The sequence below is a fragment of the Sminthopsis crassicaudata genome, chromosome 3 (genome assembly GCF_048593235.1).
Source record: "Sminthopsis crassicaudata isolate SCR6 chromosome 3, ASM4859323v1, whole genome shotgun sequence".
Classification (NCBI taxonomy): domain Eukaryota; kingdom Metazoa; phylum Chordata; class Mammalia; order Dasyuromorphia; family Dasyuridae; genus Sminthopsis; species Sminthopsis crassicaudata.
The window spans coordinates 448713342-448731116 of NC_133619.1; the positions used below are offsets into that span (position 1 = coordinate 448713342).

At 32.2% G+C, this 17775-nt stretch overlaps 1 protein-coding gene across 3 annotated transcripts in view; it reads left to right on the top strand.

Moving 5' to 3' along the window:
- SCN3A (sodium voltage-gated channel alpha subunit 3) overlaps positions 1-17775 on the top strand; it is a 132797-nt gene that overhangs the window by 107903 nt on the left and 7119 nt on the right. For all 3 annotated transcript variants that reach the window (XM_074303243.1, XM_074303244.1, XM_074303245.1), the window contains 5 exons: positions 8973-9095; positions 12015-12287; positions 15394-15447; positions 15919-16056; positions 17547-17651. In XM_074303243.1, coding sequence (XP_074159344.1) covers positions 8973-9095; positions 12015-12287; positions 15394-15447; positions 15919-16056; positions 17547-17651 — 693 coding nt within the window. The remainder of the gene's footprint in view (positions 1-8972; positions 9096-12014; positions 12288-15393; positions 15448-15918; positions 16057-17546; positions 17652-17775) is intronic.

Genomic DNA, 17775 nt, shown 5'->3' on the forward strand with positions numbered 1-17775 from the left:
CTTTTTGTTCTGATTTTTCTTTCCCAACATGATTCATAAAACAATGTGTGTTAAAAATACTACAATAAAAAATAAACAAATGCATGGAAAAGAAAGCAACAATAGGTTATTAAGGGAAACCAAGATGTCTAGGGATTAAATCTAACACTTTATGACTAAAATAATAGAAAATAACTATGTCATTTCAACATTCTATGTAGCCAGTTGCTAGACAGAAAACAAAACTTTATGGACTATGCCTTTGATTCAGTATGACAGTTTTTTCCTCTTATTTTGAGCTCAGTAAATTCTAATCATAAGATGAGTTGGAAGACACCTCTGAAGCCTTTTAATTCAAACCCTTCATTTTACATATGAGAAAATGTTACAGATGTAACATTTCAGAAATGTAACAGATCATTTCAGATGTAATAGATCACAAAAATCAGATGAGAGGTGGCTCTATAATTAAAAAAAATCAGACATGTTGCAGCTGATAATTCAGTAAAAAGATATGATGATACTGAATCACACTGCTTCTTGTAGTCATGAATTTTTGTTGGTCTCATCCCATGATCAGATATTCTAGTCTTCTATCAAGGAAGTTTGATGTTTGCATTAAGGAAAGAATAGTATGCCCTCTAACAGGATCTGAATATACCTACAGTATGAATGATGTTCTGTAGAGAATGGCACTTTATAAAAAGAATACCAAAATATTTGAAAATGGAATGCTTGGGATCTGACTTTATTCTTCTTGAGGTTCTAGAGGAGCTCCTGAGAAGTCAGGGGAATCTATTAACATCACATTTGTGAGTACTTTCTCTAGCTTTAATCTACCAATGAATGGCATTATCTTTCATCTCTCACCTGAATAATGACAATAGAAAGAAGTCAGCCAAAGAAGAAAAATCAAATCAAAAAAGGAGAGGAGACTGAAGAGGGCCTTTTGAATACCCTTCCATTTCAGGCTCCCCGACTTCAATCGATCAAAGAGGCTCCTGTTAAGCCTCCCCTCCCCCAATTAACAGATTAACTCAGTCACAGACTATCTGTCCCTTTTTAAAATCTCTCCAAGACACTTCCATCAAACACCATGATGATTCGAATGCTTCTTCCCCAGGGAAACTGTTATCAATATATTATCATATATTATGCAAAGTGCATAATAAGAGTGTGTTTAGTAGCATTTTCCTATTGAAAACCATCTAAAGAAGAGCATGATAGTGAGCGACTTCCCAAGATGCCTCTATGTAGACATTGGTTAAAGAAATAAGGGTTGTTGTTCCTAGAGAAAAGAAGATTGAGAGAGAACATGATAGTTGTATTCAAGTGTTTGAATACCACTCAGAGAAGAGGAATTAAATTTGTACTACTTGGCCACAGAAGATAGAATTGGAATCCGGAAAGTAGGAGCAGAGATTGGCCAAGAGTTTTTTTTTTTTTTTTCTTTAATAAATATTTTATAGAACATAAATATGCTTGATAATAAGATCAATAAATGTTTACTAATTTTGAAAAAATTATACCAATCAATAAACAATTATCTGTCTTCATTTGCAAGCAGCCTAGAAAACTCTTACACAAGCCCCAGCCTAGCTTCAACCCTATTCAGCTACTTATTGGCTGTCTGCCCTCATGCTCCCTAGGGCAGCACAATCCTGGGTGTACCTTTCCTAGAGCCTGGAGGAAGTGTTGAGGGTTGGGTAAGGGTGGGGTGGGAGAAGAAATAGAGGGGCAGGAAGATTTGACTGGCCCAAGGCTGGTGCCCAGACCCAGACTGAGGTAGCACTGCAGAGCCCTAAGGAGAGTCCTAGGGGGCCCAGCCAGCTCTGGCCCACCAGCAATCAATAACCATGAAAGATGTGATTGTGGACTTTAAGGAGTAGAAACTAGTAGAAACATTAATTCTTGCAACTTTCAAAGCTGTTGCATTTACGGTGCTATTATTGTATGAATTGTTTTCTAGGTTCTTTTCATTTCATTCCTTATCAGTTAATACAAATCTTCATAATTTGTTTTTTTCATTTTATTATATTGATATTATAGTATAAATTGTCCTTCTGATTCTACTAATTTCACTCTGTATTAATTCTTTCCATATGAATTTTATTGCTTTTCTGGTTTTATAAGGTAATTCGATGATTTCAAAAGCATTTCATTGAATAAATAAATTAGCCAATAATGTAATTTTTATTACCCTGATTCATCTTACCCATGAGCAATAAATAGTTTTGAGCATCCAGCTGGTACAAAATTCTAAATCAAGTATAAAAGGGTAGGCTGAAATTTATTATCTTTTGGATTATGAGCCTCTATGTGTTAATTTACCCTAACATATATAGGAGTAATCCATATAATCAAAAATTCTAGTAAATCATACAATACCAGTGATATGTGGAATTTTAATTATTTCTTAATAATGCTAACATTTGTGTCTGCCTAACAGTATTCACACTGAAACAAGCTAGTGACTTCTAATAAATAACCTAAAAAGAAACAAAACAAGATGAACGTATCAAATGTTAAAAATATATATTTTGAATTGCTCCTTCCTTGATTATTTAAGAAAGCAACCAGGTGACACAGTGAATAGAACACTAGTCCTGGAGTCAGGAAGACCTGAGTTCAAATCCTACCTTAAACAGTTAGGTCACAGCTCTGTGATCTAGGGCAATTCACTAATCTATATTGCTTCAAATTTCATGTCTCTAAACATGGGGAAAATAACAGCACTTGGGTGTTTAAGATATAATGAAATAATATTTGATAAATACTCTGTAGGCTAAAGTACTTTACAATTACTAGTTGTTACTGTTTATTATTTTTTCTAGTCCTATAAAATCTTTTGATGGTTTGGTATTACTTTGAAAGAACTAATTTGGTAGTATTGTCATTTTTATTTTATCTTTTTTTCTACATGTTTCTTCCTCTCAATCAAGCCTAAATTCCATGGGTGGTGGGAATTTGAGTAAAATGAGTTAGATATTTGCACTGGTGTCATACTTAGAGAGAACCCTAAGGAACTCAGGTCCCAAGAGAGAAAAGCATATAAGTTGCCTCTGGCATTACAATTATAGGTCTGTGATGTTAGAATAGAGGTAGTGAAATCTTAGGGAAAAAAAACCCATTAAATTTGATTGACAATTGATTTCAATTTTTGAAACAGTCATTGCCAACAATATGAATGGTTCCAAAATTTCTAAGTAAAAGTTGTCTTTGTACAAGAAAGTCATCTCATTTCCACAGCAAGATCTGGAAATCACTTCAAGAAAGTACTTCTGCAGGATAGATCAGAAATGGAGCTTCTATTATAGATTACCCTCAATCTGCACTTGCACCTTGGAAATAACTACCCAAAGTTTAAAGCGCTCCATACATCTGTATTCCTAAAACTATAGCTGAACAAAAGTTTCAACATTATGCTTACCTTTAATAATCAGTCACTGATAATAAATGTTGAATAAAACAAGGGCATGAACAAATCCTTAAGACACTTTATTAAGGGTATATTTATGGCATAGTGCAGTGGTCCTCAAACTTTTTAAATAGGGGGCCAGTTCACTGTCCCTCAAACTGTGGGAGGGTGGGACTATAGTAAAAACAAAAACTTACACTTTGTCTCCGCTCCTCAGCCCATTTGCCATTACCCTTCGGGCCCATCTGAACCACGGGCCATAGTTTGACAACCCCTGGCTTATTGTATACTTAGGAAATATATTCATTCTTCTTGGCACTCATCAGATATATCCCTGTGTCCAGAAATCCAAATAATTTTTTTTCTAACATCTTTTAAAATTAAAAATTCATTTCCCTTATCTTCACTTTAAAAAAAATATCTTTTCAAACAGTAGCAGTGATTTTTAAAAATACCACTTGTTTCTGTTCCTAGAGATTCTTTTCAAGTACCTTTGACAGTATCTATTAAAAATAGGGAGTGTTCCTTAGGTTTGAAAAATCTCAGAAGCCTCTTTATCACTTCAATATATGATGTTTAAAAAGATTATACATTCTTTATGTAGTGAATGATCACTATCAAACAATAGTGATCACCATTCACTAAACTCTAGCACCTCATGTTTACCTGTGGAATAAAATACAAAATCCTCTGGTTTTTAAAGCTCTTCATATCTTATACATTATCTTCTTCCATGTTCTCTATCATCCAGTGACACTGGTGTTTTTTTGTTCTTGGAACATAGCACTCCAAATCCTCACTCCAAGTTTTCTGATTAGTTGTGCACTATGCCTTGAATTTTATCCCTTGTCTCTGTCATCTGGTCTTCTTTAAGTCTCAACTGAAATCCCATCTTCTGCAAGAAGCTATACCTGTTCCTTCACTGTTAGTGCTTTCCTACTGAGGTTATCTCCAATTTATTTGTTTACATTATTTGTATACAGTAGAATGTGAGCTCCTTGAGTGTAGAGACTATTTTTGTCTTTCTTATATATCCAATGTGAAGCTCTTAGTAGGTGCTTAATAAATGTTTTTCCCTTGAAAAATATACAAATTATAATTGCTATGGAGCAATTCTGTAACTGGTAGAAAGATGAAAATTGGAGGATAAAAATTCCATTGACATGTTAGCAACAGAGTATAAATTCATTGAAAGTGCTATAGTTTTTCATTTTTAAATGAAACTCATTTCATTTCATTTTGCCAAGAATAATTATAGTTAAATTTCTAATATATTTACATCTATGGGAAATTTTCTATATAAATCACATGCAGTAAATTATCACTATTTACTGAAAATTGTGTGTGCATATATATATACATATATATATATAGTGATCATTTATAGCTCTAATTCAGAGATATCAAGAGAAACTATAATAGACAAGTATGCGTAAGTATATAATGCCATGATGTTTCTTTTTTCCATTTTTGCCATTCTGTTTAAAATAACAGTATAATATGAAAAAAGACAGGTGAAATATAACATGCATTATACCTACTATGTGGCAGAAACCTGTACTAGGTGCCAGGTACAGAAAGGCAAAAATGAAATCGTTCCTGCCCTCAAGGACTTCACATTCTACCCAGGAAAACAAACATATACATATGTAGTGGCACATAGGAAACATACAAAGACATAAGATGCAAGATGACACAGGCATTTTAACATATCAAGTATGACATGTTATATGTGTTATATAATATATTGTCCATATCTATTATATCCAGGAAACACACAAAGACATCAGACACAAAATAATCTTGGAAATAAAGTCTCCAGGAGCTGACAAAAAACTATAAAGTAGGAGTATGGAGGAAGAGCATTCCAGGAATGACAGTCAATATAAAATCATGAAGATGTGAGATAAAGTGCCCTGTTGAGAAATAACTATTAGACAAATAAGACTGGATCATAATGTATGTAGGTAGGAATTATGTATAAGAAGGCCAGGGAGGTAAGAAATGGCTAGGTTATGCAGAGCATTAAATACCAATCAAGCAACTGTGATAGACTTAGCTCTTCTCAGCATGTAATGATCCCAGATAATTTCCAGGGACTTGTGATGGAAAATGCTGACCACATCAAGAGAAAGAACTATGGAGTCTGAATGCAGATGAAGCATACTATTTCCCTTTTAAAAAAATCTTTCTTGTGTTTTTCCCCTTTTGTCCTAAGTTTTCTTTCACACAATGACTAATGTGGAAATGTTTAACATGATTGTACCTGTATAATGTACATCAGACTGTTTGCTCTCTTGAAAAGGGGAAGGATAGGGGAGAGTTGGAGAAAAAATTTAGAATTGATAGTTTTCAATATTCATTTTTAAGATTATCTTTGCATATAATTGGAATTGATTGAAGAAAAAAAAGAAATGGCCAGGTTATGTAGAGCTTTAAATATTGATTAGGGAACTATGATAAACTTAGCTTTTCTCAGCAATGCAATGATCCAAGACAGTTCCAAGGGACTTGTGATGGAAAATGCTGACTACAGCAAAAGAAAGAACTATACTCTGAATGCAGATCGAAGTATACTATTTTCCCTTTTTTGTTGTTTTTAATCTTTCTTGTGGTTTTCCCCTTTTTTTCCTAAGTCTTTTTTTCACTCTATGGCTAATGTGGAAATATATTTAACATGATTCGATATGTATAATCTATATCAGATTGCTTGCTAACTTGGGAAAGGGAGAGGGAAAGAAGGGAGAAAAATCTGAGCTCAAAGTCTTACAAAGAAGAATGTTGAAAACTGTATTGGAAAATACTATTAAGTCTAAAAAATTTATCAGGAAAATTTATATTTTATTTTAGAGGCCACATAAAACTACTGGAGCTTTTTGATCAGGGGAGAATGACATGGTCAGATCAGAAAACTGATTGAATATGTCAGATGTGTGAAAATAAGTAGTTGAAGATGATACCAAGGTTGTGAACCTGGATGTCTTAAAGGATGACTGTCTTTGGAAATAATAGGGAAATTCAGAAGAGGTGTGAGATTAGAGGTAAACATGAGTTCTTTTCAGGACATATTTGGTATCAAATCCCCATGGTATATCTCAAAATGTCCAAAAAGCAGTTGGTAATATCGGTTTGGAGTTCAGGAAAACATCTAGGGCTGTTTCTGCCTTATGTAAAAAATACATTTTTACAAGTAATAACAAAATAACGGCATTACAATTAAACAAATTATAAAATTTCTTGCACAGTAATTTGAATGGAAAAATAATTTAATTTATAGATTTCTATACATAATAATTTTCAATCAAATAATGAGGTGGGATTTAAGCCTTTGTATGTTTTTTGTATATCTTTACAAGATACTGATCAGCTAAGCATCTGAACAATGGAGAAACAATAGTATGCTTGACATTTTATCAAATTTCTTGATTCCCAGAGTCCCTGAACTCTGTGGCATCCAAACACTTAACTGGAAAACAGTTACTATGAACTCTCTCCTGTTGCAACATTTGCCAACTCTCACCCCACTAACAGTGGTAGCAATTATGGTGGGAATGTGCCCCTGAAATGGTTCTGAGGTTTATAATCATATTTTTATAACAAAGTCATAAACTCCATGAGGAAAGGAACTATGTGTTATTTAACCTTTGAATTTTTGCTGGTGAAAGGTGACATGACAGAGCAGCTAAAGAGTCAGCCTTTCTATCAGGAAGACCTGGCTTCAGTCCCTACCTCTAACACATACAGATTTCACAAACCTGCACTTACTTCTCAGTACCCCAGTTGACTTTCTCTTGCAGTCTGTATACAGTTTCAGGGTCAATGCTGAACCTCGAGGAGAATTCCTGATATCAAAGATATCCCAGGTGCAATCAGAAGGAGGGAGAAATCTCTTTGTACCCAATAGTGTTTTGCACATAATTCAATATGCTAAGGACCTGGGATTTGTTGGTATGTGAAATATCTCCACTAAGACATATTGTAAATCATCAACTGATATATAATTTATAGTCTTAGTTGTGCAAACTGAAAGAGATTAAGTGACTTTCCTAGTCGCACAACTAGTAAATACTGGAGGCAGCATTTGAAACTAGGTCTCCCTCAATCTAAAGACACACATATCTCTAGCTAGCATCATTACCCTGTCTGTAACTAATGCACAAGACATATTTATGAGATTTGAATATGACATGTTTTTCAAGATTATTATCTCCCTCCTTCTCTTGGGGAATTTTGCTTCTTTATTTTTCATGCTTGAATGCTTTCTGATCACTCTATGTATTTTTCCCAACTACCAATGCTTGAATTCAGATCTGTCCTGGGTTAACTACAGAAAACCTTTAGGCTTGAGTTTTTAAAGTTCCTCAGGCTAAAATCCTATGGGGACTTGCCTTTTCTTGAAGAGTTTCTGGAATTGTTTTTGGTTTTAGGTTATAATTCTCAGCTATAAATTTATTTGGGAATTACAGTTTAAAATGGTTAGGGAAAATTCACCATAAAATTTACAAAGATAATTAACTTCAAGATATAAGATTTGTTTTAGCTTAATTACTGGGACCTTTGTGATTGCCTATTTATCTCACATTAACTTTTCTAGGCTGATTTTGGCTAAATTTGATAGATTACCTGGTATTTCAGATATTTGTGATTTGTAATTCAGTAAACCATCTTAAAACTTACTGAAGAAAATATATTTTTAAAAGGAGATATATTTATCAAATTTTACCATATTAAAAATGAAAGAGAAGGCAAATAGTGGAATACATTGTCCTGAAAAAGTAAAATTGCAAGTCACCATTAAGACAATGGAGAAATACATGGTAGGTGTAAGTAGGCTTCAGTGTATTAGCAGAAATTAATTTCATGAAAGAAATGGCACAAATGATAATATCAAAGAGATGTGTGATCAGAAAAATGAAGTTCCATAGTTATGTGGTAACAAAAAATAATAACACACATTTGTGTGTGTGTGTGTGTGTGTGTGTGTGTGTGTGTGTTTTAAAAGACCTCACACATTGGGCAGATCCTCTATGGAGGGTTTTTGAGAGGACAAAGGAAAAAAAATAAGCCAAGGTGAGACAATGTGTGCTCTACAAGTTGGAAAGAGTACACTCATCAACAAAAAGAGATTAAATTAAATATTTAAGTAATCAATTAAAAATCTTTATGGAATTATATAGAGATATAGGGCTATGTTTAGAGGGTCTATAGTTAATCCAACTAATTAAGTAATTTAATTTTATATAATACTGATAATAATAGCTGTCATTTACAAAACAATTTAGTTAAATATGTGCATCTGATCCACACAAAAACCCTGTAAGAGAGGGAAGTATTAAAAATGTTATCATCATTTTACAGATGAAGAAACCAAAGTTCAAAAAGGTTAAAGCAATTAGTTGTGCATGGTTTTAATCAGTCATTTAAAAAACATTACATGATGACATTCTGAAAAAATGTTAGATTTTTAAAAGTAGATATAGTTCCCTTTTTTGATATATGGCCATTTATATCCTTTGCCATTATATGATAGAATTGCTTAATTAAAGTTCCTATCTTTGTCTTTTGATATGCATAGGTATCATTGGTTAGCTTGGTAGCCAATGCTCTAGGCTACTCGGAACTTGGTGCCATCAAATCCCTTCGAACACTAAGAGCTTTAAGACCTTTGAGAGCATTGTCCCGATTTGAAGGAATGAGGGTAAGAAATTAATCAAAATTCCTCAAATGATACTTTATCAAATAAGTATTAAAATGAGCATTGTAACAAGTATAATTACTTTATCCCTCTTATTATTGCAAAGAATCATAAAATACAGAATATAATTCAAATGCATCATAGGCCAACTAAGTCACAAATAGATTATACGAATCAAACACAATCCTACACTCACTGGAAGAACTAAGACTAAACATCAGGTTTTTGACTCCCAGTTCACTAGACTTTCCACTACATCAAAATCACATTGCTTAGCCCATAAAAGACTATATGCAACCATACATATTGCACTAACTCATTTTAATGCATATTTCCTACTTGAATTAATGAGAATTTAGGATTTAGTGGGAAGAAATTATCTGATTCAACCCCATTCACTTTACAAAGTAGGAAAATGAGGCACAGAAAGGGGAAACAATTTTTCCATGATCACACAGCAAGTAAATTCATAGTAAAGCCTTAGAAAATTGATTTTTTTTCCTTTCCACAGTTGATATTCTGATTTCTCAAAAAGTTAGTAATAAAGATAAATAATTTCTAAGTACTTATACATATATTTCTTAAAATATAAAAGAAAAAAAGCCTAACATTTCAGTCTTGACAATAGTTTTAAGATCAAAGCAACATAGGAAGTTGGGATAATTATTTAGAAACTAAAGATAAAACTGACTTTGCATTAACTATCTGTGTAATTGGTTCTAAGTTATATTCTTGATCTCTGAATAAACAATGAATCTAGTTTACTTTCTTCTTGTTATTTTTATTCTAATCTGAAGAATATATATGCACAGTTTTAACTGACACTGTAAATAAAACAATTCTGGACAATATTTGAAATTGTATAAAATAAATATGCATTTCTATGAAAGTAATTTCAGCACAAAATTTCTGCATAAGAATAAATGACCTCCTTGTGTTATTTTCTTTCAATTTCTACATAAGTAAAATGATATATTAAAAATACTTTTAGTTTGCAAAAATAAAAATAGATGAAAATTACATTTTACTTTAACTTTTTTGTGAATTATATTGTTAGTTTCTCATTTGCCCCTCACAACTATCTCACGAATTATCATTAATTCCAATTTTACATATGAGATTCAGGTTAAGTGATTTGCCCATGGTCACATAGTAAGTGCTGGGAAAATAGATTCAAAAATATATTTCCTAAATTTAGGGTTTTGAAGTTCTTGAATCCATTGTTTGTTTTACATATATATTCTAATTCAAAGGTTGGCAAACTACATACTGGGGGCTAAATCTAGTCTGCTGTTTATTTTTATATGGCTCAAAAGATGCTGACTGTTCAAAAAAAAAAAAAAAACAACAGGAAACAGGTCACATTTGATTCTTGGGCCATAGTTTACTGACCCATGATTTTAATAATGATTGTTGATGAGTCATTTTTCAATCATGTCTGACTCTCTGTGATCCCTTGTGGGGTTTTCTTGACAAAGATACTCAGAGGTTTGCCATTTCGCTCTTGATCTCATTTTACAGATGAGGAAACTGAGGCAAATGGAGTAAAGTCATTTGCCAGGGTCACACAGCTAGTGTCTAAGAACACATTTGAACTCAGGTCTTCCTGACTGCCCATTTACATAATATTTATATACTTTTTAAGGCTTGTAAAATGATTTACACATCTTTTTTTTTCCAATTTATCCTTACAACCATCTTAAGAAAGTTGTTGTTCTTCAGTCATTTCAGTCATCTCCAACTCTTCATGACCACACTTGGGATTTTCTTAGAGATGACTAATGTGGCTTACACAAGGTCACACAGCTACTACATATATGAGGCCAGATTTTAAGTTAGGAAGGTGAGTCTATTTGACTCCAGACCCAACAATTCTATCCATTGCACTACTTAACTGCCCTCTTAGGAGGTAGAATTATTATTATTATTATTATTATTATTATTATTATTATTATTATTATTATTATTATTATTATCCCTATTTTACAGACAGATTGCATAACTGTGCCAAGGTCTCACTGCTAGTAAATATCTAACTCTGGATCTGATGTCCAGTCTGACTTCACAACTTATGCTCTATCCACCAAACTACCTAACCTCTTCAATTAAAAAGTTTATTATAATCACTGAGGACGTAGTCTGATTTATTATGTGCTCAACATAAATCTTTTAAGTTCCAATAACTTACTCTTAGGTTGACCCTTCTTTTATCAGATAAAATAAAATTATTTTCCTTCCTCATTATATCAGTCTTACTTAAATAAGATTTACTTGAAGTAAAATGTTTCTTACTCTAAAATGTTTGAACAACACTTTAAATTCTACCATTACACTTAGGAGCAATAGTGTTATGTCTTCAGAAGAAAATTCCCTTTTGTTGCAATATACTTTTTAGAAACTATGAACAACCAAGTATAAAGAAAACAAATTCTCATGAATGTTTCTCAGATTCTGAACATTTTAACATCTGAAAATATAAATTGAAGGTATATAAAATACCTCATTTATTTATAAAAGTCCTTTGCATAATCATCCTCTCATTAACTTCATGTATTGTTTTTGTCGAATTAATTTGTTTTGCTTGCTAATTTTAATTTCTTTTGTTGATATTTAATGTCTCTTTCTTTTTTTTTTCTCTAGCATACAAACATTTTATGACTCCATCTTACTACCAGGTTTTCCTTTATTTCTTTTTCATACTTTGGCATATTATTGCTTTCTAAATAAACTATCGATTTTAAGTTCTGTCATTTTTTTATCTTTACCAAATACTTATTTTATTTTTAACATTGATGATGGAAGATTAAATTCTTTTATATATGTTTTTACTAAAAATTTGCACAGTTATTTTAGAAGGAAATAAAATAGAACTCAAGTTAAAAAATGTTTTTTTTAATGCATTGCTTCCTTTTTCTGAGGTAGGTGGTTGTGAATGCTTTGGTTGGAGCCATCCCCTCCATTATGAATGTCCTGTTGGTTTGTCTCATATTCTGGCTCATCTTCAGCATCATGGGAGTAAATTTATTTGCTGGAAAATTCTACCATTGTGTTAATGTCACAACTGATGCCATGTTTGAAGTTAAGGAAGTCAACAATTTTACTGATTGTCAAGCTCTTGGAGATCAGGCGAGGTGGAAAAATGTGAAAGTAAACTTTGATAATGTTGGAGCTGGATACCTTGCCCTGCTTCAAGTGGTAAGTACCTATTAATCTTCTTATATGGTTGTGATCAGCAGTACTAAAGTGAATGATGGCTAATAATTTTTAAGTATAATTTTTCCTTTATGGCAATGGGCTTTATGACTGTTAAAAATTTGTGATGGAGAAATATGTGATGTTAATTCAGTTTGAATTCGTCATACTTGAAAAATCTTTTGAAAACTGAGCTTTGAGAAGAAAATGGCTCATGTAATTACTTTTAAATGTTCTGTGGTCTCCAATTCATTTCTGAGATAAGAATAGTGTTGATTTTAAGCTTTACTGCATCATTTTATAGCCTTCTAGAATATCTAGGTTCTGCTTATCATTCTTAGAGAAGAATGAATATATTTATTTGATTATGATATAAGGTAAAAAACTTGGTATGATCTCACAGGCTTTGCCTATATTTACAAATAGTTTATACATCTTGACTACAGTGATTCTTTATTGAAATTCATCATTTAGACTGCAACTTCTTTCATCTCTTTTTTTTTTACTCTTCTTAAGTCTATTCTTTGTCTTCATCATGATTTCCATTCACTTCATACTTCCTTTGCTGTTTTCCTAATCCATTCATTACTTCTGTGGTGGCCACATTTACTTCCTTTTATAGTTTTCATCTTATGTTTTAGCAATTTTACATTACACCATCATCTACCATTGAATACTTTGCCCAGATATTACATCATTCTTCACATCTTGCCAAACCTTTACTTCTTAATTCTCCACTGACATTTGTGTGCTGGTGAGTACCACTGTAAGAAAACACATGGCCAGACTCATTAGATATTAGACATTAGATAACAAATATTTATTATCTAACTTTAGTCTAACTCACATCTGTAATCTAATTCTTTTTCCTAGTTTAATCACAATGCACTCTCCATAGCTTCTGTTCAAAACAGAACTCTCTCCTCAAATACCACCCCTTTTCTTTATCCCTTGGGAGATGATCTTTCCTTAGATTTTACCAAAAGGCTACCTTTAATGATGTTCTTTTTTCCCCTAAGTCAATACCTAAATCCCCTAAACATTATTCCCCACCATTCTCTTCATTTTAGTTTCTGACAACCCTTTTTTTGGCCAAACCTTCTATTCATATTCTTGATTCTTTCCCCTTCTCTTAACTTCCATAAATTTTCCTTTAATTTTTTGTCTCTTTAATCTTCACTGTCTCTTGTCCCACAAGCTTCTTCTCTGATGTTTACAGATATGCCCATGGCTCCCTCATTCTTAAACCATATTAAATTGTCTGTCATCCTCTCAAAACTTTTACTGTATATTTCTCTTCTCTTTTACAGTTCCAACTTTTAGAAAAAGCTATCTATACTTTTTGCTTCCACTTTCTGAACTCACACTTACTTTTTACACCCTTAAGTATGGTTTCTCAACCTCAACTGCTTTCTCCAAGGTTTTTAGTGTCTCGATAATTCCTAATGGATAGCCTTTTCTCGGTTCTCATCTTTTTGACAATGTAGACCATCCCCTCTTACTATATATTTTCTTCTTTTTGGCTTTTCAGGACACTATTCTCTTGTGGTCCTCTTCCTACTTGTATTACTATTCCCCAATCTCATTTCCATATCATCTAAAACATAGCCTCTCACCATGGTCATACTTTAGAGATCTTTCCTGGGACCTCGAGTGATCTCATTTATTCCCCTAAGTTTAATTAACTTTCTTTAGTTACTATATGTGTGTGTGTGTGTGTGTGTGTGTGTGTGTGTGTGTGTGTGCACGTTTAAATGGATCTTTATATATTACATAAGTATATATATATACATATATGCTATGTATATGTGTATATATAAATTCTTTACCTTTTCATTCTTACATCAACTGCTTGTTAATCATTTCAAATTCAATGGGTCCCAAATTGAATGCATTTTCTTTCCTCCCAAACATATTCCTCATTCAAACACCCCCATTTCTATGTAGATTAACATCCTTTTTCCAGTTAACGTCACAACCTTGAAGTTAATCTTGACTCTAAGCTTCCCCTCACAATCCATATGCAACCAGTTGTCCAAGTCTTGCTGATTTTAACTCTACAATATCTCTCAGATCTGCTTCGTCCTCTCATCATACTATAATCATCCCAGTTCAGTCCTTTAATAGAATTTCTTCCAATTTATTAATTTCCTGTTTGGTAGCCCTACAATTATTCTCTCTCCACTATGATCTATCCTCTATAATATACAGATGCCAGGCTAAAATTCCTAAAACAAAGATTTAATAATGCCATTGTTCTGTTCAATCAGCTCCAGTGAATTCTTATGCATCTAGGATCAAAAGTTAATTGATCTGTTGATATGTAAACCCTTTAAAATATCCATCCAACTTGCACTTCCCCTGTTCCTATTCTTTATTGTAGCCAAATTGGCCTCTGTTGTTCCTCGTTTATCACATACTATCCCTAGTTCCCTTCAAGTATATACTCATATACCACCTATTCCATATGGCCATCCCTCATCCTCACAATTCTTACTCTTCTCTCACTCTTAAAGCTACTATGTATTAGCCTGTATATAATGGTACTTTATATACACATTCTATATCTACCTCCTGTCTCCCAGTAGAATATAATTCTTTGAGAGTAGGAATTATTTCTTTATTTGTATATTTTGCACTGAGTACACTGTCTTGCATACAGGAAAGTACTTAATAATTACTTTTGTTGTTGATTTGATGTTGAATTTGCTATTGTTTGATGTTGAATACTGTTTATTATTTGCTGTAGAAATTAACTAGTAACTTTGTGAACTAGAGTCAGTAGTGTGTAAACATAGAAATTATCAGCATTTAATTCAATTTGGTTTAAATGATTTTAATCCTTTGAAGGGTTGTATGCATTAAGCATAATATATGTACCATCACTGGATTTGCAGTTTTTAGAAACAAAATGAAAAATGTTTCCAAGAATAAATAAAAGAAGGCAAAATTCTGACTACAACTGCATAACTTGTTTTATAACAACCTCTTAAAATAATGGATGAAAATAGTTATTTAAAATAGACTATCAAGTAATTGTCTGGGAAAGTGCCATTTATTTTTTTTGGAAAAGGTTTTCTTGTAGAATTTGAATATGTCTTGTTTATAGGCCACATTTAAAGGATGGATGGATATTATGTATGCAGCTGTTGATTCACGAGAAGTAAGTATCATTTATATACTATTTATATCTGCTGTATTTTTCTTTTAAAAACATGCACAAAAAATAACAGTTCCTAAATTGAGTACTGAGAATATTATAAATTATAATATCACAGTTGTTTTAAGGATTACATTTTGAAATGTACATACACTTGTAAGAAAAAATTTCTGGCTAAATGGGAAAAATGCTGAATGTCCAATCTAGAAAAGCTGCTCATAATAGGAAGAGAATTTGGGATGAGTTTGCTACATATAAGCCAAGTTGGGAAATAAGGTGGATAGTATGCACTTTGAATCAGTCAGAAAAATTGATATCTGAAGTCTTACTAAGGTATAGGGCAGACATTTGAAACAAATAGATTTTGTAATACAGAAGTTGTTCTTATGTCCATTAACTTCCCCCAGACTCAAAACATACTTGCTTCATATGACTATCAACTGAATGCTTATTGTATGCTTCCTTTTTGTTTAGGTAAAGCAACAACCTCAATATGAAGTCAATTTATATATGTATTTATACTTTGTCATCTTTATCATTTTTGGGTCATTTTTCACCCTGAACCTATTTATTGGTGTCATCATAGATAACTTCAATCAGCAAAAAAAAAAGATAAGTATTTCATGTTTTACCAACCTATAGGTTGGGTTGTAGCTCTATAAGACCCCTATACCTACTACATCAGATCTGATTATAATAAAATGCTTTTAGGACTTCAACTAGATGTAGGTATTCTCCACTTAGTGTAACACAACTAACACCTACATTGTCCACCACAAGAAAATGAACTTACTGACTGCCTCTTCCATATCCCATCCTAATTGTATGAAGTTTACAAACTGGCTAAGTGATAAAGAAAACTGCTTTCTAGATTCTATTTCCCACTTTAAAAAAAGAATTTCTCATTACCTCCCCTATTGCACAATCAAGTCAAAATCCTAGGTTTGAAAGAACTGATGTCAAATAGGTGTTTAAAAAACACTGAAAGCTCAAACTATTACAGAAGGAGAACCCGGTAGCTTTGTTTTAGGATTATATTAAAAATTAATAAATTGCTTATGAAATTATTTAAAGATAAATGTCATAAAAGACTAGAATAAAATAGAACAAATAGTGCCATTGGATGGAGTGTATGCTTATGTCAGAGCCAAAAAATCATTATGAATTTACTCTTAAAGTTTGCCTAACAAAGAATTTAAATCATAATTTATTACAGTTAATCAGTCAATCAATAATTTTTCATTAAGTGCCTACTAGAATATACAGGTACTGTGATGGGCACTATATATACAAAAACAAAAATGAAACAGTCCCTGATCTCAAGGAGCTGGCATTTTATGAGAGGAGACATCATGTACAGATAAAAGCAATACACAATTGATGTAAAATTAAATTCAGTAATTATATAGAAGGATAGCTACAACAGCTAGAAGAATCAGGAGGACTTTTATGTAGAAAGTAATACTTAAGCTGAGTGATATAAGGAAGAAAATAATTCTACATGGACAAGGTAAGGAGAGAGTATATAGCTAGAAAGGTAGGGTGAAGTCAGGCTGTTAAGGTCTTGAAAAGCTAAAGAAGCTTATATTTTTAAGGGTTATCCAAATATTTTAAACAAAAAGTAAGTTCTCTCATATTCTATAAGTTTATCTAATGCAAATATGCTGCAAAAGAATGTGAATTATTATCATTTCCTATTTATAGGATAATAACTAGTATTAAGTTTTACAAATCAATTGTTTCACAATAATACTATGAAATAGACCATATTGTCACTTTTACCTTACAGAGAAGAAAAATTAAGAAGTCAATGATCCATGGTCATACAATTAGTGGCAAAGTCAGGTTTTACAATTAGATTTCTTGACTCGAAGGCCAGCAATCACTGTATTATTTATTCTATAAATGTCCCATATGCTTGAACTTTCATACCTTTTATATTTGGAAAGCATTAAACTTACATAAGTATCTCAGAATGCAAACATGAAAACTTAAAAACCTATTCAAGTTGACTAGCATTTCAGACATATTATAGGAAAATAATTTCAGTAATATATTAAACATGTCAATGATTGTAACCAGTTTTCATAATATTTCTTTACTTTGGAGGTCAAGATATCTTTATGACAGAGGAACAGAAAAAATATTATAATGCGATGAAGAAACTTGGATCGAAGAAACCCCAGAAACCTATCCCTAGACCAGCAGTAAGAATGATTCTTTGTACTATGGACATATTGACATGGAGAATTTAATATAAATGAAGCAAATTCGGGGGTATAATCTATATATAGCTCTTTTTTTGCAAGGTTTATTAAAGAGTGAAGAATT